This window comes from Acanthopagrus latus, chromosome 9 (assembly GCF_904848185.1).
Source record: "Acanthopagrus latus isolate v.2019 chromosome 9, fAcaLat1.1, whole genome shotgun sequence".
NCBI classification, from domain to species: domain Eukaryota; kingdom Metazoa; phylum Chordata; class Actinopteri; order Spariformes; family Sparidae; genus Acanthopagrus; species Acanthopagrus latus.
The window spans coordinates 15,063,119-15,090,469 of NC_051047.1; the positions used below are offsets into that span (position 1 = coordinate 15,063,119).

General features: G+C 39.0%; 2 protein-coding genes across 5 annotated transcripts in view; one reads left to right on the plus strand and one right to left on the minus strand.

Moving 5' to 3' along the window:
- Positions 1-428: 428 nt before the first annotated feature.
- hat1 (histone acetyltransferase 1) lies at positions 429-17,407 on the minus strand. Its single transcript, XM_037110421.1, has 11 exons — positions 17,319-17,407; positions 15,997-16,068; positions 15,793-15,868; positions 12,901-13,021; positions 6,422-6,598; positions 6,147-6,268; positions 5,447-5,551; positions 4,961-5,067; positions 4,357-4,508; positions 3,466-3,582; positions 429-1,072 (listed from the first exon to the last, which is right to left on the minus strand). Exons 1-11 carry the CDS (start codon positions 17,323-17,325, stop codon positions 902-904), a joined length of 1,227 nt encoding a protein of 408 aa, XP_036966316.1. The 5' UTR covers positions 17,326-17,407; the 3' UTR covers positions 429-901.
- Positions 17,408-17,417: 10 nt separating this feature from the next.
- LOC119026223 (calcium-binding mitochondrial carrier protein Aralar1-like) overlaps positions 17,418-27,351 on the plus strand; it is a 29,830-nt gene continuing 19,896 nt past the window's right edge. The window contains exons 1-4 of one of the 4 annotated variants that reach the window (XM_037110413.1): positions 17,418-17,604; positions 22,111-22,164; positions 24,657-24,799; positions 26,751-26,866. In XM_037110413.1, coding sequence (XP_036966308.1) covers positions 17,569-17,604; positions 22,111-22,164; positions 24,657-24,799; positions 26,751-26,866 — 349 coding nt within the window. In that variant the 5' untranslated portion in view covers positions 17,418-17,568. Of the gene's footprint in view, positions 17,605-21,403; positions 21,632-21,672; positions 21,831-22,110; positions 22,165-24,656; positions 24,800-26,750; positions 26,867-27,351 lie in introns of those variants that run through there. The other 3 variants (XM_037110416.1, XM_037110414.1, XM_037110415.1) reach the window with 3 other exon arrangements.

Consider the following 27,351-nt stretch of genomic DNA (forward strand, 5'->3'; position numbering starts at 1 on the left):
TATGCCAAGACACTTAAATAATGGCAAAATTACAACTACTTAACATCGTCATTCCAGCATTTTCACTGTGTGCAGGTAAGAAGGCTAATCTAATCTAGTCTTACGAAAACTCAGAATCTTTTTTTCATCTGTCCACCATGAGTCCAAAGCATTGAAGAAGTGTAGTAGTGAGTACTCTGAAGTCTGCCACATCTTAAAGTGGTGTGGAATATTAGTTAGCAGTATAAGTCTGGGTGCCAGGCCTTTTCTACTTAATTGCCTTTTATGTTTACACAGATGTTCATTGATGATGTCTTTATGATTTATGATATATGATTACATATACATTTTTAGTTGTTAAGAGTTAGAATGTTAAATAAAAACCGCACTGGCAACAAATATACTGAACGGCTCAGTTTGTTTAGTTCTCCACAATAAGAATGACACCATTTGAGCAATATACAAAATCATTTTTTTTTATTTTCAGTATGAAGTGTTTCAAAACACACATTTGGAACTGTTTTGACAAAAGATCTTAAAAAAATGTCTACGATGGAGAAGAAGCAGGGGTTTTCTGCAGGGTAGTGAACCTCCTATCACCTGTGAAATAGTACACATCAGTTAATCTCACACAATGTGATCAAACACATGAGGAAAAACAGGAAGCTTCACCCTCCAGCTGCACCATTCTCCTCTACTGTATCAACATCAGCTGGGGAACAGACAGGACTTTCTCCACCAATGTCTCAGCCACTATAAATCTGTAATACTCTTTAATTAAAAACAGTGATTTTGTCACATCAGGAGAGTTTCTTCTTGGTCGCAGCTGAAGTCTGTGGCGATGTGGGCTTTGTACAGACAGGACAGACCACCTGCATGTTGAGAGGGTGGGCTCCAGAGCCAGCAGCATCTCAGAGTCTCATCAGGCCTGTGACGCGATCCTCTCAATGATTCTCCTGTAGTCTTCCACAACAACCTGATAGCTCTTCTCCAGTTCCTCGTGCTGCGTCTGAGTGTCCATCTGACCCATGTGGGACACCAGCTCCTCCGGCCGCAGGCACTTCCTCATCTTTGCCAGCTCCCTCTGGTTCTTCTGCACAACATTAATAGCGCAAATACACATAGGTGAGGCGATTTCCTCCAAAGGCATAACAGCTAAATATACTCTACTGGATTTACAGTGGAGTACAGCAAACTAGTGACTTTGAAAGCTGAGTAGTGTGACGAAAGTGCCAAGATGTGGCAAGGAGTGAGCTTGTTTTCCATGACCACAAACAAACAAGTTTGCAGATTTTACTTCTCCACACTGCAAACCAATGGCCAATTTTCCACAAGGATATAACTGTTGATTCGGTCTATTACAAGGCAGGAAGAGACAGAACTAGCAGGTTAGCATGCCATCTTCAATAGATATCTCTGCAAGACAGTACATACAAGTCAAAACAATTATTCTATTCACAGTCCATTGAAAATGTGTTAATTCTTTAATGATTTAAGTTAAAATTCTTATAAAATTCTATTAAAATTCTCATATTACACCTTTAATGTCTCTTTTAATTGGTTAATTATGTTATTCATTGTATAAAACAAGTGTTCAACTTTCATGGACTCACAAGATACCGAGCACCTTTACATTTTTAACTGCAGACTTGACCATTAGACAGTGAGTTCATCTCTAATGAGTGTTCTTACGCTACGATAATTAATCAAGTCTGAGTTTTAGTTTTTCACAAATGTCCACTAGTTGGACAGTTCAAGAAATTTGAATATAATTACTGTTGATTTGACAATATATATTAAAACACATTACTTTTAGTATTTTTTTTTCTCGTCCAAAGACAATGTTGGGGAGGGAAAAAAAGGACACTTTTATACTAATAGGAGCAAACAGTGGATTATGTGGGGAATAGTATGTGACCAAGTGGCAGAGGACTGCAGAATTGACAGAAGGCAGACAACATGTTCATATTAAAAGGAATATTACAACCTTTGCAGTTCATAAATTGCTTGTAACAGCAATTATCGTTGGTTTTGGTATTTTTCATTGTATTCGTTGAGAATAACAGAAACAGAATATCATCGACCTTATCCTCTAATGAAAGTGTTTTGGTCCACATGCTGTTCAGTTCTCTTGGTGGTTAAGATGTCCATTAAAGGAACTTTCTGTATGATTAATTAATGAGCTAATTAAAAAAAGACAAAGTCTGTTATGCAACATAAGGATATAAACCAAATGCTATTAATGGCTTATCACTTATCTTTAAAGCAATAACAAGTGTAGTAATTATTTGAGGCATTGGTTCCAATTTATATACCCTTCATAAATCATGGGTTATTGGTCAGTGAAATAAACAACTGCAATGAAATCTGAAAGGTTCTGGACTTGGAGTGATGAAGTACACGTTCACCTAGTCTCATGCAATCTGCTTCTTGAAAAATCCAACACTCACATGCTTGCAGACATGGTCACTGGGGGATTGGGGGTAAGAGAAGAAATGTATAATTTTCCCTCACATTCACAGAGCAGCAGCTTATACACGCTAAATCTCCTCAGGGAAGGAAAACCGCTCTGCATCTGGCCACCAGATCTTTCCTTGCCACTCTCCCAAGAAATTCCTACTTCCTGCTTCACCACATAGGTCTTTTCCATGTCAGTTTCTGCCTTTTTTGAGACATGTGGTCACACTACTGACAGAAAATTCTGTAATGGCTGGTATGCAAAGTTTCAGTGAGCAGCTCAAACATAAAATGTCTAAAGCAAACAGGATGTAGGGTGTCACGCTGGTGCCCACAGATCTACTCAAACCAGTCTGGTGAAACTGAATCAGAGAAGCTAATGATATTCTGTTCACCAGGCTTAAGTCTGTTACACTAAATCTCTGAAACGCAAAAGGAAAGTTGTCAAGAAAAACATGAAAAAATAACAAAAAGTATTTTACAAAATTACACAGTTTTGCTGGTGAAGTTCAAAGAACGCTACAATAGTAAAGCTACAGAACTGTGAACAGTAGCAGCTTTTTGACAAAGTGCTTCACACACACTTTCATGAAAATTATTTCGCCCAAAGAAATGCAAATCCCAGCTCATGACATGTGTCTGAATAGAAAAAAGCTCTGGCGGCAGCAGTACCACAGACGCCTGGTGTGCCCTATTGTGGCTACAACAATACGGCACGAGTAATCTATCAATTTTCACGGCAATGAAGATCAATTTTTCTGCTGTTGAAAAAGGTAACATAATAAACAGTGACAATACGGAGCTGTAAGCCGATCAAGTGTGTTGAACATGGGCCACTTTGCTTCCTACACTGAACAGTTGTAATGTGTCGCTAACAAAAGGTAGAAGACTGCATACTGGATTCATGTTTGACAGCAACATGAGACAAGTTGACAGACTTATTTCTGAATAAATCAGGAAATCATCTACTCAAAATGTCTGCACGACCTTCTCCTCACTACTACGGAGTTTAGATGTTTAAAACCTCACCCTGTATGGTCCAAATAGTCTCCTCTTCACCTCCAGACGGTACTCTCTTGCTTTGTCTTCATCACTCATGTCCGTTGCTCTCAGACGCAAGATTTCGTACACTCGCCTTGCATGTTTCTGTGGAAAAAATAAAAAAATAAAAACAATGTTTTAAATGCACTCATCAGGAACAGAACACACTCTGAGCTCAACAGTGATAAGAAGGGCTGATGATAAATCAGGCCTCTAGTTATCTTTTCAAAGAAGCCAAGTATTCTCAAGAAATGCCACCAAGTTCTACATCACAGATTCCTCACTACGGAATCTAACCTGCTACACGAACCAACAAGGAATCAAACAGTATTTAGAGCAAAGCAGCAAACTGGGTTGCAAAAATTTGGAATAATGAACATTTGCGATGTTTAGAGTACTGAAAGTAACTGGAGAAAAAAGGATGATAACCTGAGATGTGTTGATATGTCAGAAAATAAATGTTCTTCTTATTCAAAAAAACGAAACAAAAAAAACCCCAACATTTTATTGGGATTTCTGTGTCTTTATTATGTTGATAACAACAGCCTGAGAGTTGACATGATGGTGGGGACCCTATCGAGGACACAGCCTCCTACATTTTCTCCTTAAATGCAACAAACCTCTTGTCTCTTAAACTTTGGTTTTATTGGGCAGTCAGCTGCGTGTTTCTGTCCACTGACTACATGGTGCATTCAGGGACTGCTTATAAATTACAAACCCTGTGTCACATTCCATTCACATCCAACTTTTTGCTGGACTTGGATTACATGTGGACTAGTATTATCAGCTAGACAAGTAGCATTTGTCTGATATGTTCTAAACAAAGCTTTTTATCAAACAAAGAACAGAATAATCATTAGCTACAGTCTCATACAGCACCTTGTTTATTTTCAACTTTTCTTGTGCTTCTTTGACCATGTCCTCTGAGAAGCCGAGGTGCAGCTTGTCTGCAGCGAAGGATGGCAGGCCTTGACATAACTTGACCAGTACGTAGTCTCTCAGCTTCACGTAGTTCTCAGAGGGGTCTTCAGCTGATAACAGACCACATGATACAAGTAAATTTGAGGTAACAAGGTTGATTTAATACATGGTCAATGTGTGCATGTATGTTTGGAAGACATATTTCAAATCATTTCAAGAAGTTACTTACAAACAGCAAAGACAAAGTATCACTCAAGGCCAGACAAACTGTTGGCAGGAGCGTTCTGCCTTGAAAAGGACTCCTCTCTCAAAGGATAAAAGGCTGGAATGCCTCTTTAGCATTCATCCTCTGTCGTCATGCAAAGCAACTATTTCAATCAAACTACTTTCAAAAGAGCCTCAGCACATTCTGGTACGCATGTAAGCCATCTAACTTAACTCATCCCCTGGATCCACCAAGAAAATCATTACAACTGTTTGTGACTGACATGATGATCTCAGATTAAAATGCTAAACCTTCTCCAACACAGTAAAATGTTAAATAAAAAAAAATGATTCTCACCCGTGATGTCTTGCACCTTGGGCAGGCTGCAGTAAAATCTGTGCACGGCCTCCAGAAGCTGAGCTCCATGTCCCTCTCCTTGGAATGGAGGCAAGATCAGCATTTGGCTGTTTGGTAAAAAAAAAAAAAAAAAGGGGCAGACATGGACGCAGACATAGAACTGATGAGGAAACAGGTTTGTTGAGGTTTATTCACAAAACACATTTATGTGGCATCTGAGCAGGAACAGAAATTCTTTGATTCAAAGCAGGAAATAATAGATTGTTATCCTAATCCATCATTGCAACAAATCAAATCAAATCTTATCTAAAAAGTTGTTTTCAGATACAAATCACCCTGGTTTGGTAATGAAACAAAATCTAGTTGAATGGTTGGCTATATAAGCCAGTAATTTGGGCTCTTTGGGAAGAGGATAAAGAAATGTATAATTTTCCACTCCTTTCTCATACAAAAGAATGGGAAGGCACGTGCTGCCCCAGCAATTACCTTACACGTGGTCGGGTTTTGTCTGGATACACGTAGTAATTATAAACTGTCATGTAGCCAACAGTTGCGTAGAGAGTCTCCCCATCTTTATTGTACTTTTCAAATCTGCAGATAAAACACAAAGGCAAACAGGTCAATTACAGGCACACTCCCATGCAGTGTCCATTTTAGCCTCTCGGCTCTCATGCCCACCCTTCCGCCCCCCCCCCCAGACGTCAGCAAGTTAAAGCAGCCAGGCCCCGATTGGTACACCTGCTACAACCTGAATACATTATGCACTTAATTGGAGTACTGCAACTTAGAGGAAGAGAAGGGGTTGGAGGAGGGACTGAGCTCCTCAAAATCACTTCAGTCCATTTTGCCCATTGTCAGTATTAATAGTTGCCAGGGTAAAGAAAACACTGGCAGAGGCTCTTTTTACTGTTAAGACATTGTTCAGTGTTTCAAAAGACAACAGTATTCAATTCAGCTCTTGCCCCTAAAAAATTTGAAAAGGGCTTTTGGCACAAAGGAAGCTCTTGCCTGATCAACAATTCTCCTACGGGGGGAAATATAATCAAACTGGCCTGGTAATTGGTCACAAGCGCCACAAAGGGGGGCTTTGTTTTTCAATGACACAATAAAGGCTTTAGGGTAGGATTGGGCGTAGAGGGAGGGTGCGCGGGGTGGGTGTATGATGTCAATTAAGAAGGGCACTCACACAAGAAAGAAGTCCCAACGATCATCGTCTGCGTCGATGAAACTGGCAGTCTCTATGAACCACATGAGAAAGGTCTGCAGGCGCTCATGGTACTCTTGGAATCCTGGGCAGGTGATATCAGCCTGAGGGTGAATACGACATAAACAAACGTCCGATTTTGTTTAGAGTCAAGTCTTGTCCCTGCTATTCAAATGTAACAAGCTACTCTAAAAATGTCAAATCTAACACTTATATCGTCTGGGATTGCTTTGGAGAAGCAGTGTGAAGTTTTGTACCTTGTGAATCTGGTATGTGAGCTCTCCCGCCTCCTCGCTGTGGACTGTGTATGTGTGAAGCAGGGTGCCGAAGGGCTTGAAATTGGCCTCCTTCTCCAGCAGTGAGATGAAGTCATCAGTGTTGCAGGTGAACCCAGCAGGGACGATTTCCCGGATCTTCCCTTCGACATCGTCAGGCTGGGATAACAAAATGTGCATGAATTTAGCAGCGCAATAAACACATCAGGATGTTTGAAAGTTGAGAGATTTGACTTGCATTTTTGGGATAAACGTAACTTCTCAAGTATACTTTCTGCTTTTCTTTTAAAAAACAGACTGTATGTCCATAAGCTGTGTTTCCACTTAATTGTTCAGTAAGAAAATATTGAAAGTCACAAAAAAAATGACTGAAAAGAAAATGTGAACTTGGGGCATTTGCATCAACTGGTTTGGACTGAATAAATGAGGCCACACAAAGTCTAGAAGTTGGAGGTACTGGTATTGTCAATAAACTTGAAAGAAGAAGAAACAGAACCAGTTGCATTGGGATTCACACAAAGGGAATGTGGGGATTCATTTGGGAACGGGACTCTTGTGGGAATATCCAGGAAAACGCAGACAGTGAAAAAAGCTTGATGAATATTAGCCCAATTCTGAAATTTATATAACTAGGTATATATCAGTATCGGTGAAATTATAGCTGATAAATGGAAGTTACAAAATGAAGCCAAATTGCTTTCATGGACTCTCATACAGTAGGTATGCACCTTTAAAGTTGGTTTGGTTATCTGTCAATAAACACAAATGAAAAGAAGAAGCACTGTATGCTGTTGTCGTGCACATGACGTCAAACTGCTGCACCTGTATAGAGCTGCGTAGGGTAGACTAGAGAATCAAACATGATGAGAGTCATGAGAGGCAGGTAATTATCAGGTATCGGCCCAAAGAAATTAAATATTGCGCGTCCCTATAAAATAGCCATAAACTGGCAAAAGGCTGCCAGAATACAGCGCATACCACTGATATCGTTTTATTCTTTATTTGTTCAGCAATGACCGTTTACAGTAACGTTAACCATTTACAATGCTAGCAGAGACTAGGACATACAAAACGGTTACATCACATGCAAACCACCTACCCTCAAATGCTTCACTAACTGTGTGCTGCTTTTGATATTTTCTGGGAAATTTGCCACCAACCGAGCGTACATCTTTGGTATAATAGCAACTGCAATGGCTTTCAAAATTGGGCCAAAGGCTCAATCATCATTATGTTACGTCATTCGGCGATGAGTGACTTAACAGATATTTGTTAATATGAAAATCTTCAAGATTATTACTTTAAGCAGAGTTAAAATATTTTTTGCAAAATTTTGTTTAACCTTTTTAGGTTAACATATACACTTAAAAATATGTTGGCAAGCTGCAAAAAAGAACAAAGCCATATCCTATAAAATAAAACTGGAAGCATACATGTTTTGTGCTCATGAAAAGAAAACCATTAGGCAATTAAAACTGTCAGCTGAGCAGAGACCACAGCGGCACCCTCCCCCCCCTCCCCGCTGAAAAGACCACTTAAATCAGTACATTTACTACTTATGTTAAACCATGAATATGTGATGAAGTTGCCACAATAAAACGCATTTCTGCTTCTCACTGGGAAATAAAATCTTATGAATTGATCTCAACTTAACAAACCTTTGGGCATCCATAATAGAGGCCTCTCCTCTAATCCTGCCAAGTGAACCCAGTCAAATGAATTTGCCCCTGCATTTCCAAAGAGCCTCGAACACAAAGGGACCCTACCCTTGGACTTTTTACTCAGTGCAACCTGTGGTTAGTTCAGCTGTAATGTTTGCATTGTATCCATTTCCACAAGGATTGACATGAGAACACTTCGCTAAGCAGCCCTTTCACACCATTTACATGTGTGATGGGCATTATTTCAGCAAAGAGACCCTTGCTGCTCAGCATTGAAAACTGGGAAATGAAGACGGTCTGAGCAAAATGCACTACAAAAGGCTAATACAACATACTGCTAATTCCCCACCCTTTCAGACATCAGCTAATATCTAACTGGAAGTAATGCACCTGCAGCTGAATGCCTCTTAACCATTGTAATTGTTCAGCCACATTTCTAAGGAACAAGGACCATACTTAAAAGGCCATGGACAAACAAGTCTCTTTGTCCTGGGCACTCTCCTACATACTAGACGCTAAATTGCACAGCCTTCCAGAATAGATGCCTTAGTTTGGCATGAATATAACTTAACAATGTTCTTTTAGAGCATTTTGTTAATGTCTTTGATTTCTAACAATAAGCTCAAAGGGAGTACAAACTATCTAATTTGTTGTGTTGGTTTTATTTCATCTCTTTAATCTACTCTAAAGACCATCCCACATTCAAAAATCTGCAGTCATTTTCTCTGCCTGTAATCATTTATTAAATTTTCACAGTTAAAACCTATTTACACGTTCACAGGAATAATGAACGCAATAGGAACAATTGTGTTTAACAACTATGAGTTGCCAGCTCAGGAGTACAAAAGCTCTGGCACCAAAATCAGTGTTTTCTGACACAAGTCCAGCAGCACTCTGTTTTTGGCTGATTTAAAGGGGAGAAGGTGATTTTCGATGAGTCTTCTATCAACGTGGCAGCTGCATAAACTCTCCATCTCTGCCTCCCCTCGGCTGTCACCAGCTGCACCGCACCCCGACCGTCCGCACGCACTCAGAGACAAACACTCTTCAGATGCAGCCTGAACTCTGCTGCTCCCCTCGCTCTCTACCTCTACACCAGCTGCACTCAAACCCTTAACAAGGTGAACACTCAGGGGTCAACGCTGAACATTAAGTAGAGCCGCACGTAGACACGAAGCCAGCCATCACATTTCAGTTTGAATATCAGCTCCGAACTATGTTCCCAAAAAAGTCTAATGGCTCTCTTTATGTTCAAACACTGAGAATTTGTTGCCATGGCTTTTTTTTGGGGGGAAGTTACCGGAGATGAAAGTGATGTAGCCCCATTGGATCGCTGTCGCAGCAGGCTATTTATGATTTGAGTGCAACCACAGGAACACCAAAACCTGGTGATTTTAGAAGTAATGCCTACAGCTACACCAAACAGTTCAAAGCCTCAAAGTTGTAATCCTGTCCAAATTTCACAACATGTTTTTAGTTAACAAAATATTCTGCTTCAATCTGTATTTTTTGGCATCGAGTCATTCAAAACAACATTTGCTCTCCAGCTCAAAGGGAGGTATGCACCTCTTTTAATGTGGCGGTCTAGAAGCAAACTAACAGCACCAAATATCGCATTTATATAACCACCTTACTTACAAACTGGAATCAGTAGATGCCTCCACTAAGGCCCAAAAATCTCTCTTAATGTGAATCAACCGTAATCAAATATAGCACTGGATCACTCTAAATTTTAAACCACCCATAGCTGCTTAACCATAATCTCAAGATCACCAGACCTAGGATCCAGCTCCAATTACACTCACACATAAATACCAGCCACCTAAATACACCTGTTTTGTTTTTTTTTGTTTTTTAATAAAATGAAATAAATAAACACATTCCACACAACCATAAATCTGTTCATTCTGTTAAAACCCGGCCTTTCTGCACAGTTGCAGATAAAGGTTAGGCTACATTAATATCATACTATTTATGGAATTAGATTCCACCGGTGACTATGTATTAATTTTTCAGACTTGTATAATCGAGAATTCACAAAACCGGAGTGATGAGAAGTCAAAAAGTCGTCATTTATTGAAAAAAAATAAATACAGAAGCAACCCATTTCCAAAATTCACAACATTTTTTCAGTCTAACGCAATGTTATGTTTAAATCCATTCTTAGTGACGTTTCACCTTCTTATAAGACACACACACACGTTTATAAAACTGACACGCTAAATCCATCAAGAAATTTGATTTAGAAAAAATAAGAAAAACTCCTACAATCAGATGAAGAACATTCACATTAACTATTTTGTTTGAGGATTTTTGATGACGTCATGAAATATGACAGACCTTTGAAGCCTCATTTGAAAACCATAATAGAAGCTTTGGATGTAAAAAAAAAAAAGACATTCATTACAGACCTTGTAATACCACTGCTCCCACTGCCACCAATTGAAGGCCACATTGTCCAGTTAGGGAGCCCCTGCTGTTTCCAGACAAGGCAGATGTCCCCAGAGTTGAATCCTCTGACCTCAATAGGGGCCCTGGCCAATTCATGTATTCGTTTAAACGTGTTTGCTGCATTGAAAGCTTCAGGAAATATTCAAAGCTGCCGGAGTCCTTTTGTGGAGTCTCTTAGAAGGAGTGACCAGGACAAGCATTTCACTTTACTGTCCGTTTTTGTCCAAATACTGGCTGTTGATATGTAAATTCTCATGTCTGGCAATTAAAAAAGCAGACAGTTTTACACACTGAGCAGTGCGACTCCCAGAAAACATTAAGTCTAATTGTTATTAGCTGAGCAATACAGGCAAAGAATGCATTAATCGTTACATAAAAAGGGTCACCACATTAAAAGCCAAAACCTTTTCAAGATCAGTTCGCAGATATTCAGCACCAACGACTTTGATTGTTGATGACTTGAGCAACAACTCCCTCCTGGAAATATATGAACAAGATACCCAACCGTGTCACATTACTCCTCCTGCTGATTCAATCACACAAACCTCGGTAAAAAATCAATTCCTCATGTTAGACCCCACGTACAAACCCTTTTAAAGCCCTTCTCTTCCGACAGGGAGGAGTAGGATTAGTGTACTGGCACAGGGGGCCATGGTGGGCTGAGATTTTGTCTAACAAAACGGGAGATCTCTCACAGGATAATGTCACCACCCAGAGAGGCTCAGAGTTTCTTCAGTAAGTGAAGAAACAACATTATGATACCAGAAAAACTGCCCACAAAAGCCTACAATAGGTCCATGTACTCCCCTTTAAGACTATGTGATTGCAGTCAGTAAAGCTGCCTATTTGTCTGTCATAGTTACAGTTTGATTTACTAAACTTCAGGTTATTAAAAAGGCATCTATTGTCGTACATTTCAATTTGTAAAAGTCCTGTTCCATTTTCACTTCTGCTGCCGCCTGCTGTTAGTTTTCCACAAACACTAATTACATGTGACAGTGGGTATCCAAACATTTTTCACACACAAAAAAATAACATCAAATGTCTTTTATTCCTTCAGATTATCAATGTGCTGGATTGTTTTTGCCCCTCCTAGTCTTGTCCCGAAGGTAATGAATGAATGGTCTTGGGTCTCTTACCACGGAGTTTAAATCTATCAGAAACCAAGGTGTGGACCAGGCACTGACTCTGGACCAACAGGTCAAGTTGCCAAATCACTCATGTTTTTTAACAGCTGAAACATTCGTCTAACGCAGAGATGTATATGTTATTGGATGCTTTTATGTCAAAACTGCTGCAGCTAAAATGTTGACCAGATCCTCCAAAAGGCCCCAGGTGATACAGACTGTGATTACTCTCCAATGGCCCCCGTCAAATACGGAACCCAATTCTTCAAAAGCAATTCAAAAGTTCTTGTCATCACTTACAGAGCGCTGTATTGTCTACCACCCCCAGGTCTTTAAGGTCCTCTGATAACAGTTTGCTGGTAGTTCCTTTATCTAGGCCTCAAACCAATGGAGACCATACTTTTGGGGGTTTGGATTTCATTTGACATAAGGCCTACAAACACTGTGGACACACTTTACCTTATAAATCAGGCAGTGGAGAGAACTTTATTGATTTCCCAATAGGTCTGTTGTCCAAACTACGACACAAGGAACATGTGGTTGTGTGCTGATTCGTGGAGAGTATGGGTAAGAGAGTTGGAGGCGAATAATGCATTTGTAATAAAATGTATAACTGCCAGCTTGTAAGCCAATGTATTCTAAAAGGCCATGACAAACCAAACTGATAAAGAATTGAACTGAACTCACCCACCTGTCACCAGCAAAGGAGAGTCAGATCAACTTGAGCATCCAACATATATGTTTTCTAAGCACCACAAGTCCATGACTTACCTATGTTCAGCTTCAGAAGCTCGAAACTTGTAGCTCAGCTATACTGAGAATGCTAAGATTAGAATACGCAATTGCCATGGGCATGATTGATTGAAAAATATAAAACTGTCATCTCACAAAGACGTACTAGCTTCATTATTCAGCAGCACTTAAAATACACCCCTATTGGCAAAAATCCACCTTAAGAAGAGACAACTCTTATTCTTCATAATCCCCCATTTAAAGCATAATAGAGCAGCTTTGTGTGAAAACGTATTTCAGCAAGAGGCAAGGTGTTTTGATCACACCTTGATTTAAGGCATAGTTTGCTTATACTGAGAACAAGCATGGTTGTGCATCATCATTACAAAAATGAAACAGGTAAACTGAGCAGTGATTCAGAAACAACACCAGTCACATTTCAGTATGCTGGATGTTCTAAATGAAAAGAGTAAAGAAGCATGTGTCCTACCTCCACACAATCAAACACCTCAGTGACTTTAGAGGAGTATTTCACTTTGAAGAGGGTGCTCAGGTTTCCAGCAGTGTAGAAAAGCTGTATCTGAAGACCTTTGTATCCAAAGGCGACCTCACTGCAAACAAAAAAAGTAGTCGGAATGATTAAAAATAACAGCAAAGTTACATATAATTTAACTATGATGGCAACCTCCAAAAAGAAAACAAACAGCTGTTTTATGTAGCAGGCAGTATAGCATACACTCATCATAAACATGCTTACTGTAGGTCAGACCAATTATTTCACTATGTTGCATTGTTTCTTTAACCACCACATCACAGGCAGTTTATGGCAAAATAGATTTCATCATTATGCAATTCTGTGATTGAGCTTTACTAGCAATTACGCTTGCTGAAATAATTAATGCCCCAATTACTGAGTTCCCTTTGAGCTGATTGCAGCAAGTGCAAAAATAACCAATCGTAGTTTTGACTAATTTGGAAATGCAATTTAGAGCATATCGACATGCTACTGTGAGCCAGACACAGGTGTCAGTGCCTATAATGTAGTCCCGCTCAGGTTCAATACCAATGATTGGTCTGGCAACACTGAATGTGATGGTACGTTCAACATTTGGAAAGCAAAAAAATCTCATGTCGCAGTGTTGGATACAGAGGTTAAGTAAGGACTTCATTAGCCTAGCTTATCATATAGCATAATAAAAGAAGGAGGAGGATTCAGCTAACCCTCTCTGTTCAAAGTCATAAAAAGCACCACCCAACTTTAAATGTGAAACTCTACAGAAATGTAAGGTCGACAATTTGTGGTTTCAAAGGGATTCATAAAGTGGAACCACTTATTGGCATCTTAACATTTAAACATCTGAACCTATAACACTGTGCAGCACCTTATCTAGGCCTATAGTCCCCCCCTTGTTTGGTCCAGACTTTTGATACAGACCCAAATTACAGGTGCGAAACCTCTGTGGACTGGATCCATTATTCAAAGCCCGGTCCAATTTGAAGAGTTTGCATCAGTCTGTATCAAACTGCACCATGATTCAGTTTGTTTTCAGTGTAGACCTCTGATGTTTGGGCTTTCAAACTAGTAACATGATGTTCATGTAGGCTGTTGTCAGAAACGGAAAAGAAACAAATCTGCACAAGAAAATGGGGCTGCTGTAGCTCATGACATTTGGTCTGAGGACTTTATAACGAGTGAGTTGGAAAAACTCACAAAACTTCATATACATTATCCTCAATTATAATCCAAGAAGGTGAGGAGGAGGAATTGACATCACACCAACATCAGATGCAAGCTAGTCAAAACAAATCAATCCCACATTGAAACGTTATAAATACTCTTTCGTACCCACCTCCATCAAAATTTTAAATAGATCCATACGCTGAGGCCTGGGAAGTGTGCAATAACTTGGTGTTCTTTTTGTTTTGTTTTTTTACTTTAATCTTTTATTGGATGTGTCATGAGTGTATATGTAGCCTACATGTACGCCTTGAGCTGCTGTATGTCTTTTATGTGTATTTATCATCTGTAAGGGTAGCTACTACTATGCACTATGCATTTTGAGTCCATGACAAATTTCCCCTAGGGGAAAATAAAGTATATTCTATTCTATTCTATTCTAAGAACAGGAAAACACAGCTCACCTAGGTAATGATTAAAGGACATGTGTTTCATGTATAGCTCTTTAGTACACTCACATAATTGCAAATTAAAAAAGGTAACTGGATGAACACAAATGTTATTCTTGTCACAGTCAAGCTACCAGGTTTGGTACGACCTTTTCTGGCAACCTACGATGGAGTCAGTCACGTTGCACTTGACGGACAGATTGTTGCATGTCAACTTGTAGTTACAAGTCCAAACATGTCACTCATACATTCTGTTTTTGTGCAGATTTCACCAGATTATTTTTGGAGGAGCTGGCAGGTGTATTCTATGACTTCATACTGAACTGGGCCAACCGTTTCCCTCCAGTCCTCAAGCCACACTAACCACATCATACAGCTCTTCTCATCTCACTCAGATGCAAAGCAAATTAGCAGATTACACAAAATATTCAACTATTTTGTTAACTGCCATGATTTTTAACCAAGAATTGTGGCACATGAGCCTGCTTAGTGGTGACATTCATCACAAAATAAAAATCCCTTTTAAAAGTTTATACATCATCCTATAGTATTTCTCTTTTCACCAGCAATTGTTGATGTTTGTCCTGATAATAACAATATATGTCCAGTTAAGGAGTGTGCACTCTGGGCTTATTGGTTGATTGTACCTCTGTTAGACTTGTAATCAGATCTTACTTCCCTGCACACATTTGATTTTATCCGAGCACAAATTTTCGCTGAGGTTTCCGAATTACTGTAAATACATGCTACAACATGAAGCAAAACTGCTATTGTTAGTTTTTATTGATCTATCTTTAGAATATGCACCCCGACACACAATTTGCTAATGTCCATTCACAATTTATGCCTAAAGAAGGTGGAACAAATTCTCAATATTCATTTTCAGTCAAACTTTGTATTCAGTATTGTGAGTGTATCGGACTTTTAGTTATATATCATATCTTTAACAGAACTGTCCACTGAAAATATACCACCATCCTATAAACATTTTAGTTTAAGTTCTCTTCACCACTGTTATGCCTTGGTGAAAGCACAATATCCATATTGCTCTTGAGGGTCTGCGAAAAGTCCAAGAAATAAACTGGTTGTACCTGACAGCTTGCATATGTGAATACAATACTAGGATGATGGTAAGTAAGGCCACAGTGCTCAAAAATATGTCCCTTCACAATAACTTCCTTCTTTGCATAGTAAAATCTATGTGATCATTAATTTCTGTATCATTAGCGAGAAGTAATGATCAAAAAATACTCACTCGTCTCCATAGAGCTGGTGGCTGTACTCAGGGTGAAACGTTGTGCTTTCATCATCAACATCCTCTGGGAAGCGAACTGAGATGAAAACACGAGTTTCAGACAATTTAAATGGGGATAAAAAGTTGAATCCACAAGATACTGTGCATGAATATTATCATTTTATTTTCACAAGACATATATGATAAAGGGAAAAATAAACATACCCAGCTTCAAGGATATAGCTTCATTGGTGTCACACTTGTATTCAACCAGTTTCTTCTCCATGGTATTGACTCCTGCGGAACGCACAAATCAAACATGTTTTGTTTATCTACTTTATAACTTTTTTGCATCAAAAGGCCAATTTCTTACTTCTAAGAATCAGAATCAGAAATTCCTTTGTTAGTCCCACAAACAGGGAAATCTGTGCATCACAGCAGCCAAAGGACTGTTTAATATAACAAAAAACAATACTATTAGTAAAAAAATAAAAAAATAAATAAAATAAAAAGGTCAGAAGAATAAGAGCTAGAGCAGAAACAGAAGTGGAATTGTATATACGCAATATGTACAAATATAAACAGTATAATCATAAACAGAATTCTCTATTCTCTATTTCATCTTAGGATTTCAATTGACCAGCTTCTTTTTGCTGCAAAATAACCGTGGTACAGGTATCTTGTAAATCAAAGTTATTGCTTTCCAATGACCACTTAAGGAGCAGCTTGAGTCATCAGAAATCTTTGCTAGCCAGATATCACTCTGACACAGCAGGATCAGAAGATGTAACTGTGTTTAGATGCTGGTGTGAATTAAACACAGTGATGAAGTCACAGTTGATGCTTGATGACAAGTGCTCTGGCAAGAGATTCATCCATATTTTAGCAGCATCAGAGAATGGCTTTGATAGAGAAAATTAAGATACTCTTGTGCCTGATGTTTTCAACAACCACTACTATACAGAAACATACCAGAGAACAAAAGAAGCCCTTGTTGACAAAACACAGTGCCCCTTAACCTCGACTTATGGTTACACTTGCCTTATCTTTACACTTAAAATGGCCATTTATTGACTAAATGGTGTAATTTCTGAGGAGGTGCACATCAGTTTCATCAGTCCTTGCAGCAACCTGATGCTAAAGTGTAGATCCCGTTCTGACAATTTGAGCTTCTCTATGAAGCTGAACAACCAGTGTTACCACTTAACATGAGGTAGTTATGTCTTGCAGGCGAATATAATCAACAAGATATTCTCTAAATGTGCTCAAAATGTTAGTTACAGTTGAGGCATTTCTAACAAGTGGGCTCAATTCTGTTGATAACACACAAACACACTCTATGCTATGACAGTCTGATAGCATGCTAACAGGCAGGCAGGCCCCTGTCACTTGCAATGTAACGTTAGCTTAGCTCGCTATGTTTTGAACAGGTCACGACACAACCTACAACTCCATTGGGATAAAAACAGGACCGACGTCCGTTCACCGAGGTACAAGCATTAAAACGACGACAAAGGAGGTAAACATGCAACCGTTCAGTCACTTACCCGCCATTTCTGCACACTGTGCTGCGAGGATCTGTGTTGTCCCAAAAGACCCGCGGAATCAGGATGACTTCCGGGTTCGTGACGTGAAGAAACAGGAAGTCGTTTTTTCTAACGTCTCCGGCGTAAAATGACAACACAGCCTGTGAATTTCAACCTAAAATGCGAATGTAACAACATATTAACCGCGTTTTGTGGATAAAAACGGCACCTTTGAACAAAGAATTACTGAATACACAGGAAGGTTAGTTCAATGCCGCAGAACACCGGATCTTCAAGCTGGAATGAGGTAGCTATATTTAGTCTGCAATAAGCAATTAATGCTACATCAATTAACAGCTAACAAACGTATCTATTTTGAGTCTATCTTAGCTTAGCTAGTTGTTGTATTCTTTAAAAATGCTCCATGTAGTTTTTGGAAAATACATTTTAATCAGATCTTCATTGACTAATTTCTCATGCCTAAAAAAAAAACAAAATAAAACAGTCATTTTTATTTTCATGAATGGATAAACTGAATAATCGAACTGACCTTGAAGAACAAGGTTTAATACTGTTTTACTTTGTTTATATTTGGTGGACCCTACCACTTTTCTACCTTCAAACAGTGTTCTTTGGAGCTTAATTTCCTCTGAGAACTGCTTGTTTATTCAAACTAAAAAGCGCCCCTTTAAAATGTAAGAAACAGTGATTTATTTTATTTTTAACTAAAATGCATTGCTTACTATGGAGGACTAAAACTGCCAAATAATTATCTAAAAAAAAAAAAGCCATATATGGTTATCTAAAATAAACAAAAATGAATCCCATTAGCATATAGATCATTATAGGTTTTACTCTCAAGTATCAGTTCAACTTCATAATCCAGTATCAGTCGGGCTCTTATGTCTTCAGTTGAACTGTTTTGTCTGATGTAATATCTACCACTAGGGGTGTCTTAATCAAAACATAATACAAGGTATAAGTAGTGTAAGATAACTAAGTTGGGAGTTGCTGTGCAACCACCATTACTAATGAAAAAATCTGTTACAATTTTGCTCTGACTGAATTTCATCTATTTATGATTTCTTTTTTTTTTTTTTTTTTTTTTTTTTTTAAAAAAATATCTAAAATATTTTGTTATAGAGGTGGTTTTTCAGGGGGTACATTTTCAGCAGCATAAATCCAGAGTCTACTGGTAAGTGTCACACAGCAGATTTAGCGGAGTTATGCATAAACCTCAGTAAGATAAAGGCTCAGTGATTCAGGAAGATTAGACAACTAAACAACTCATCTGCCCTAGCACTTTCTCTGCTACTAAGGGGATGACAGGTTAACAAGGCATTTTACTCATTTTGCCAACAAGGGGGGTGGCACCCTAAAATCGGTACTGATTAAGAGAGGAACTCATACCACAGCACATGAGCATCATATTATTCTTATACAAATGTAGGATAAATAACACATTTTTGATACAATTCCACCTAATTTGTACGAGTTAGTGAGAATAGAAAAAAATGAAATTGACTCTCTGGGGGAAAGTGCAAGTGTGAGCATCCCTCTGAGCCTGGATAATGCTGTGCTATCATCCCAGCCTCAGCTATTCTGTCCTCCAGGTGCACCAATGAATGACCTACCCAGTCATGTTTAAGCCACTGTAATTTTAGCTCTGCTACACTGTCAGCACTAGATTATCCCTTTCCTGAACAATACCATACCTTTTATAGTCCTTAGGCAACAAATTGTGTCTGCATGGAGGCAATACATGCTGCTTGATCTCTGAACTACAAACTACAGTTGTTTGGACTTTTTTCTGCAAATGCATGGAATGAAAAGATCCTACAGTAGAGGTAGGAAGTGCAATGTTGTGGTGTTAAAACACTTTTGGTACAGTAAATCCTCTCGTAGTAATTTTCAACAAAATTCAGCAGCGTCTGAATTGGCTATCCGCTGCATGTACGTGTTTCATGTATGTAAGCTACTCAGGTGGTATAGCGGTTTGGCCATTTATCATGGTGGTTTGATCCGTGAAAACTCCTTGAGCAGGAGCCCAAATTGCTTTTCATGTAAGAAGAGAAGAGTTGTGGCGGACTAAATGTGTCTGTCAGGTGAATGTGATATTGTGTGATGAGAGAAGTGACACAGAGAAAGAAAAATCACAGCAATTTCACATGTGAGCTCATGCTATGGGGGATGTGGAGATACAGTAGGTTTTGCAGAGGTAGATGTTTGGTATCCTTGTGTTTTCAGTTTAAGACTGTTACCAATGTTGTAAAATTACGTTTTTAAAGTGAGTACATTTTGCAATATACATTTTGCTTTTGGTAGCTCTCTCTAAGTACATCATAATACTATGTTTTTGTTCAGTGGGTGATTTTGTGATATTTCTATTAAGGGGACGAGTCAGTGGGAGCACATAACCTGTAGTCATGTCTCCTCTAAATTTTGTGGCTTCTCTATTGTCTCTATGTCTCTATTCTCTAATATTATAGAACTAATACAGGCAGCAGTGTGTCCGTATGATCCTCTATGACCCTATACAATGCTCTTCTGCGACTCTGTTTTCACTTTGATCATGAAGGTATTGCAGCATTATTATATGAAGACTTACACTGTATTATAGACTTTAATATTCCTAGTTTATTGTTTAGAGAATAGTAGAGATTTAAGAAAAAACTGACAAGAGAGGCTGGACTGAGAGAAAAACTAAGAATTACATATCCCTCTGCTACTTCAGAACCAGAGACAGCACCTTTGGATTTATCAATAAATATCACAGTTATAAACAACTAAAATGTCATAGCCTTGGTACCTTTATCCAGATCTGCACAGAAAGGGGTCTACTCTGGGCAGAGACCCATCCTCCAATCAAGTTTCAAGTGTGGAAATTTGTTTGTTTGTTTTTTGTAATCCTGCTGATAAAACCAACCAATCAAACAACAGACCTGGGCGTAAACATAACCTCCTTAGCGGAGGTAATATGTTGGGCACACTAGACTAAAGTTTTCAACTAAGCGAGCCATCTGCCCATGCGCTCTCTCTACTACTAGGGGATGGAGATGGGGGATCCGAGGTTAACAAGGGGGTGCATTTTGGTCATTTTGCTTTGAGAGAATGGAGTCTACCCTTTGTGAAAAATAATGGTAGCAAGATATATTACAGTTTAATGATAAACCCTACTGTCTAAAATGATATACTATGAGTGTGCCAAAACAATTAACTTTTAATATTGAAAGCCATGTATGCTGGTACATACATAACAAAAAGAGGCATCCCCTGTGACTCAAAGACTACTTTCAGAAGGTAAGCTGCAGATACCGATTCCATGACTGTAAAAGCTGTAATCCTGTGGTTGTTTTTGTAGAACAATTTCAGGCACAATAAAGAAAAATCTGGAAGGAAAGAACAAAAACTACATTGCATAGGCTATTTATGCTTCAGTCGACATCAGCAGAACTAATCTATATCAGTCTGGCTCTTATATTTCGTAACTTTGTGTCATTATATATACGAAACAATCAATACATTGGAAAACCTATCCAATATGGATAATGAGCGCATTAATTGCAGTCCTTTAGTTTCAGAGTTTCCATTTCCTATGTAGTTTTGGAGAAGAATTTTTAATAATTACAATATTAATGAGGTAATAATAGAAACTCAGAAATATTAATTTTTCCCATAACTGAATAAACAAGCGGTTCTCAGAGGAAAATAAGGCCCCCAGGACACTGTTTGAAGCTAGAAAGGTGGCAGGGTCCGCCACATATAAACAAAGTAAAACAGTATGAAATTGTGTTGTCCTTTAAGGTAAGTTTGTTTATTCAATTTATTCAGTCAAGGAAACGAAGAGAGTTTGCTTATTTAGTTTGTTTATGCTTAAAAAAAGAAATCAGTCAGTGCTGAACCTTCTTTTCTGATTAAAATGTCCTCCCCAAAACTACATAGAGCACCTTTACAGTTCATTGTTTTCTTCAAGTTTAACCCTCGCTTTCACCATCACATTCCTCCTGTCAGCTGCAGACTGCTGAGTATTTTGCTGTTTATTGTTTGACACACGCACACACACTGAACCGTGTCCTCGTTTGACCCGAGCAGACAGGAAACTCCCCTCTGCTGTAGCTTCCCTGTCCGGGCGCATCCCTCCGTGTCCTCGGCTCCTCGGCGGACACGCCGCCCCGCAGGCAGAAAAGAAAAAGGACGACACTTGTCTAAATATACATTTTGCGCGCAGTGTCTCAGACCTCGGCTGGCTCTCCTGTCATGCCCGCTGTCATCCCGATGCCTAGCGCCTGCGCTAGTCCACTGCAGCTGACGTCACACCCAGCATGGCGGTCAAGGTGACTCCGTCAATATTTCTTATCAGATATTAATTTTAAAAGGCGGTAAAGCGGCCACGGGCGCGTCGGATGCGGAGGACAGCATGTCTGTGCGGACTCGTGGGTTTAAAGCTCGTGTCTGTCACGCAGCGGAGCCCCCCTTTCGTTTATCTCTGCATCTTTGCATAGGCGCATCTCTGCCGGCCTCGCACAGGCAACTGTAATTTCTTTCCTCTGTTGCATGTGTATATCAGGAGCGGGTGTATTTATTTTAGTGGTGTGGCGGCAGTACGTTCACATGCATGGTGTTGCAGCTGTTGTTACAGTCTGTGTGGTCGATTCCGCTTAGCCGACTGTGTTAAAAATCAGAGATCAACAGTGACAGACTGAACTTCACTTTTACTGGCTGACTGCTTTTTTTTGTTTTGCAGTCTCCTCATTAGCTTCAAGTGTGGGCAGCACTTCTGATGATGTGACGATGATTTGTGTTTTTTGCGCAGGTGCAAGCAACAAAAAGAGCCGACCCAGGTGACTTGAAGACTATTTTTCTGAAGGTAAGACTCATGGATGACAAAACATTTGCAGCTCATACAGAAAGTGTGTGTCACAAGTCTACTAACCAGTCAGTGAGTAGTTTCTGTGTGCCGTCCACTGGGATGCATAGTTCAATAAAGGTCATGCAAATGCTTTGACTAATTTTGGTTTTGCTTCAGCAGAGGATCCCCGTTCACTTTGACTTCAGGTGCATATGTGACATGTCGTTTTTCTTCACGCCCTGTCCAAAATACTTTAAAAAGACCAGCCCGCTGGCATCAGTGTGTCCGTTTGTTTACCCACACAGGTCGTGTTTGGAGTGTAAACTTGTTCCTATTTGAGGTACAAGTCACCTTATGGTCCCTCCACATCTCTTGACTCTGCTATAAGAGGGCTGTGTAATTTCTAATGCATATTCAGGTGGAAGAGTTAATTACTGGAAGCTTATTCTGACTGCCTGTATAATTTGATTAAGAACTACTTGAGGCCTACTGTGAGGGTGAATGGATATACAATCATGTGACGGAGTAATGTGGCAATAAATTGCTCGGAATTAATATTTTCACTTAAAACATTAATTTGGCGGAGTGCAATGAATTGTATCCGCAAAAACACTCAGTGTGAAGGTCTCCTCCCACACTCCTTCTCTGTTTATCTCATGCTCTCTCTATCAGAGGCTTGGCTTACACCCATGAGCGTGGCCTTTCTGTTGCCAGTTCATGTGGTGCTTGTGTTTCCAGAGCTATCTCTGTTCCAACTTGAAACTCAACCCAGGCTCTAAAAATGACCCTATGTCTTAAAGGCTGACTGAGGTTGCAGGTTTAGCTGAAGGCTGCACTGGCTGTGCATGTTTTACAGTTTTCAGAGTAAAACACGCAGCACAACACTTGTAAGGTGATCCCTATTAATTACATTATTGTCACTGTGAGCTGTGTGTTTTATCAGATGGGCTTTAGACTTAAATCTGTTCACTGTGGAGCTACAGTCTCTGGTTCTTTTAGGCCTTTGTGAAAAATCAGTGAGGAGGACTGATGTTCAGTAATATTACACATACAGGATATTTACATTAATGTGATAAACAAAATAGATTTTTTAGGCAGTTGAATCTCTAGATTAACAAAAATAAACATTGTCATCTGGTTACTTTGTCCATACATTTTGATTTTTAGAGTTTTACAGTTAGTATTTATTCAGATCAACTGGCACCATGGTCCATCATGGGAAAATGGTCCTGGTGACTGTCTGCCTGTGTCTGTCTGTGGATAGACTGTGCAAGATACAGTCATGAAAATGTGCAGGTGTGTATTTGAGATTGCAATGAAGGTTGGGTTTGAAGATCAATGTTGTCTGAACAAGGGGGCAGGAATGAGGGAGGCTGGAAGTGGGAAATGCGCCATTGGCCCCCTAACTTAAACCCCTGGCTCACATTTGTTTTAGGTTGCAGATCTCTGACCCTGTCCACTCTAGTGCAGTTGCCACTCTTGTTTGGGAATATATATCAATTATCAGCCTGACTGGTAATCAGGGTTAAATTAAGTTTCTTCCTGTTATCAGTATTGGTGATTTTTCTGTCAGATTGCTGATAAAAAAAAAACATTCGCTATTGTTAAGGCCATGAAAAAACCATAGCGGTAGACCCAAAATCTTGTTGACTGTTGTGTGTTTGAATTATGTAACTGGAGAAATTCATGGGCTATTTGAGGTCTGGCTGTAGTTTACAGGGCATGTCAAAATTTTGAGGGAAAAAAGGTTGCAAGTTAGATCATATTGTGACTAATTTCAGCCAAGTGGGCTTATGACTGAAAAGTCCTGACAGCGAATGAGCCCTTCCAACAAGGCCTTGAGCTCCAAAGTGCTTCAGAGGAGCTGCCCAACGACCAGCAGATTGGGCAGCTTCCAGGTGTGAATGTGAACAGGGTGTTCCTGAAACAAGAGCCTGGCTCTGATCAGCTGATAAACAAAAGTTAAAACAGTCATCAACATAGTTACTACATATAACACATTGCAGGTAATAGTTATTAAAGTGTATGACACAGCTAAGCCGTATTGTAGGTTAAGCATCTGATATTTCTTTGTTGTACTGCATGTCCATCTTTTGTTGAGATGAATATGGTTGTATCTAGTGCATAGTGACGTGTGTTTCTGCCTTTCATATGATGACAATGGTTTGAAAGGGACTGATGCTTTCTGTCATGATGGGATTCAGCAAAGCATTGTATAAATGTAAATGTACTGTGTAGGGCCAGTAAACTGCAAACCATATGTGCTTGAATAGAAAACTAAACACAAAGACCTTATTGTCTCGAAGAAAAATCTATGGAGTGACCTGCAGTAAAAACAGACATGTTGATGTCTTATTGTTATTTTTCTCTCTCCTTATATTCAGCACCTCACAGCATTTTCTCTCTATGTGCACAATGAGAAATCTTCCTTATAGATTCCTTATCTAAATCAACATGTAAGCCATTGAACATCCAAATTGTTTACAGCTCTGTCTGTATCTCCTCTGCAGTATGCCAGTGTAGTGGACGATGGAGAGCATTACATGACCCCCAGGGACTTTGTGCAGAGTTACCTGGGTTTACATGCACAGCCTCAGTACAATCCCAAAACTGTGGAACTGATAGCCGGAGTGGCTGACACCACTAAAGATGGGTAAGTGCCTACAGTGAGGTAAGCTGAGGATGTTCTCTGTTGATGTTGAGTTATGTTAATACAATTGAATAAACAGTTATTCCCGTTTGTATCTGTATTTACTCAACAAAAGTTTTGTGTACCTTGTTTTGATTTTGTTTTTGTTTCCTCACACTTAAATGCCCAGTTTGGTCAAGAATAAATATCGGTATCTTGGTATTTTTTGGCAGCTGCTGCTATTTAATTGGATGTGAAAGTATGTATTACTTGTCATAATTTGTTGTCCTTAGAGTAATGTAAGAACCAAGTGAAACTGGAATTTGCAGATTACATGCTGTCAGCACAATACTACACTACATGAACGGGCATTATTACACAAGACAAAAAGCATGTCAGTCTTAACTGACTGAAGTGCACAACAATGCCTTGTTTGCTGTGAGGATTAGTCTGTGTTGTATTAAAGGTCCAGTGTTCAGGATTTAAGGAGACCTATTGGTAGAAATGGAGCATAATATCCATATTTATGATTTCATTAGTTTATTATCACAGGAAACTAAGAAGATTGTATAGTAGGTGCCCATGAGACTATTAAGGATTTATCTCAGTGATGTATATGAATATATGAATAACCAGCAGTCATTATCAGTCACTTCTACACTTACAGCTGAATGATTTAAAATCCAGTGAGATTTATGTATATATATGTGTGTTTATATATATATATGTGTGTGTATATATATATATATATACATATATATATATATATATATATATATATATATATATTTATATATATATATATATATATATATATATATATATAAAATGTGTGTGACGTGTGTGTGTGTGTGTGTGTGTGTGTGTATACACACACATACATTCACTTCACAGTCTTGAAGTGCTTGTGGTGTTTTCTGAGCACTCAAAGGACATCTTATCTATGTTAGGTATAGAGTAGAGCTTCAAAGTCCATTCTTATTTATTATTAATGATTATTAAATATTTGGGTACTATGATCTTTTCAAGAAGAAATTCAAATGATATTATATTAATTATAATATTTTATGTTATTAATGAGGTAATAATACAAACTTTGAAATAATTATGTTTTCATGAGGGCGGCTGTAGCTCAGTGGGTAGAGCAGGTCGACTAGTGATCAGAAGGTCATTGGTTCAAATCCCAGCTCTGGGCAGTGCTGAGCTGCATGTCGAAGTGTCCTTGAGCAAGATACTGAACCCCACATTGCTCACTAGTGAGGGCCCTGCGATGAGCTGGCGACTTATCCAGGGAGTACCCTGCCCTCGCCCTGAGACAAGGCTGGGATTGGCTCCAGCAGCAACACCCCGCAACCCCGTGGAAAGGGATAAGCGGTTCGGACAATGACATGACATGACATGACATGTTTTCATGACTGAATAAACAAGGTGTTTTCGGAGGACAATAAGGTCCCAGAACACTGCTTGAAGCTAGACAGGTGGTAGGGTCTGCCACATATAAACAGACCTTTAAGGTCAGTTTGTTTATTCAGTTTATTCAGTCATGAAAACAAAGAGAGTTTGTTGTTTATTTGTTTTTTATGCATTAAAAAATCAGTCATGACCAATCTTTCTCCTCTGATTAAATTTTTGTCTCCAAAGCTACATAGTGCACCTTTGATGATTATAGACAAAAGTGGAAATTTCCTTGACTGGGAAAACTGATAAACTTCATGTGATATGATCTGATATGATATAATGAAAGCACCAGAACTGCTATTCACTGGACTTTTCTGTTAGTGAATTGTTAGTGAAAATGCTGTTTTTCTAAGCTCAAGAATGAACTCTGAAGCTTAGCTAAAAAGGTCAGTCAATATATTTCTCTGTTTATTTTCTCAGGGTAGACTGTTATATACAGTAATTTTAGGTTTTGTAATTTTGTCAAATATACATTATGAACTCTTTCTTTCTTTTTCTTTTTCTCTCATCCAAACAGACTGATCTCTTTTCAGGAGTTTTTGGCCTTTGAATCAGTTCTGTGTGCCCCGGATGCCCTGTTCATAGTTGCCTTTCAGTTGTTTGACAAGACGGGCACAGGGAACATCTCATTTGGTATGTACATGATGGGTAATGTCTGCAGCCAGGTGTGAGGGTGTGCTTCATGCTCAACTACAGAAGACTAAACATGATCCTTTGTACATATTGTACAGTGTAGTTTAAATGTTAAATATTTTTAAAAAACTCTATTTGACTGAAGATGTTGACTTCATGCAGGTAATTAATGTTACCTACCTATTTAATGTTTAGAGGAACAGTTCACCCAAAAATAAAAAAGTCAAATACAACAATATGTACTCACCCTCATGCTGATGGAAAGTCAGGTGAAGCTTAAAGTTTCAGCTCTCAACCTGTCTGGTATGGCTGCACAAGCTCAAATTGTGCGTACGGAGAGTAAAAAATCTTGAGGTTTCTGGAGACTTGGATTATGATAATGATTATGTGTATTTTTTTATGTTTAAAACAAATCCCTCTCTACTTCAGTTGTTCGGGAGAATGATACGATGCTGTTTTGCTGTGAAGCTCCAGAAATGTTGTGT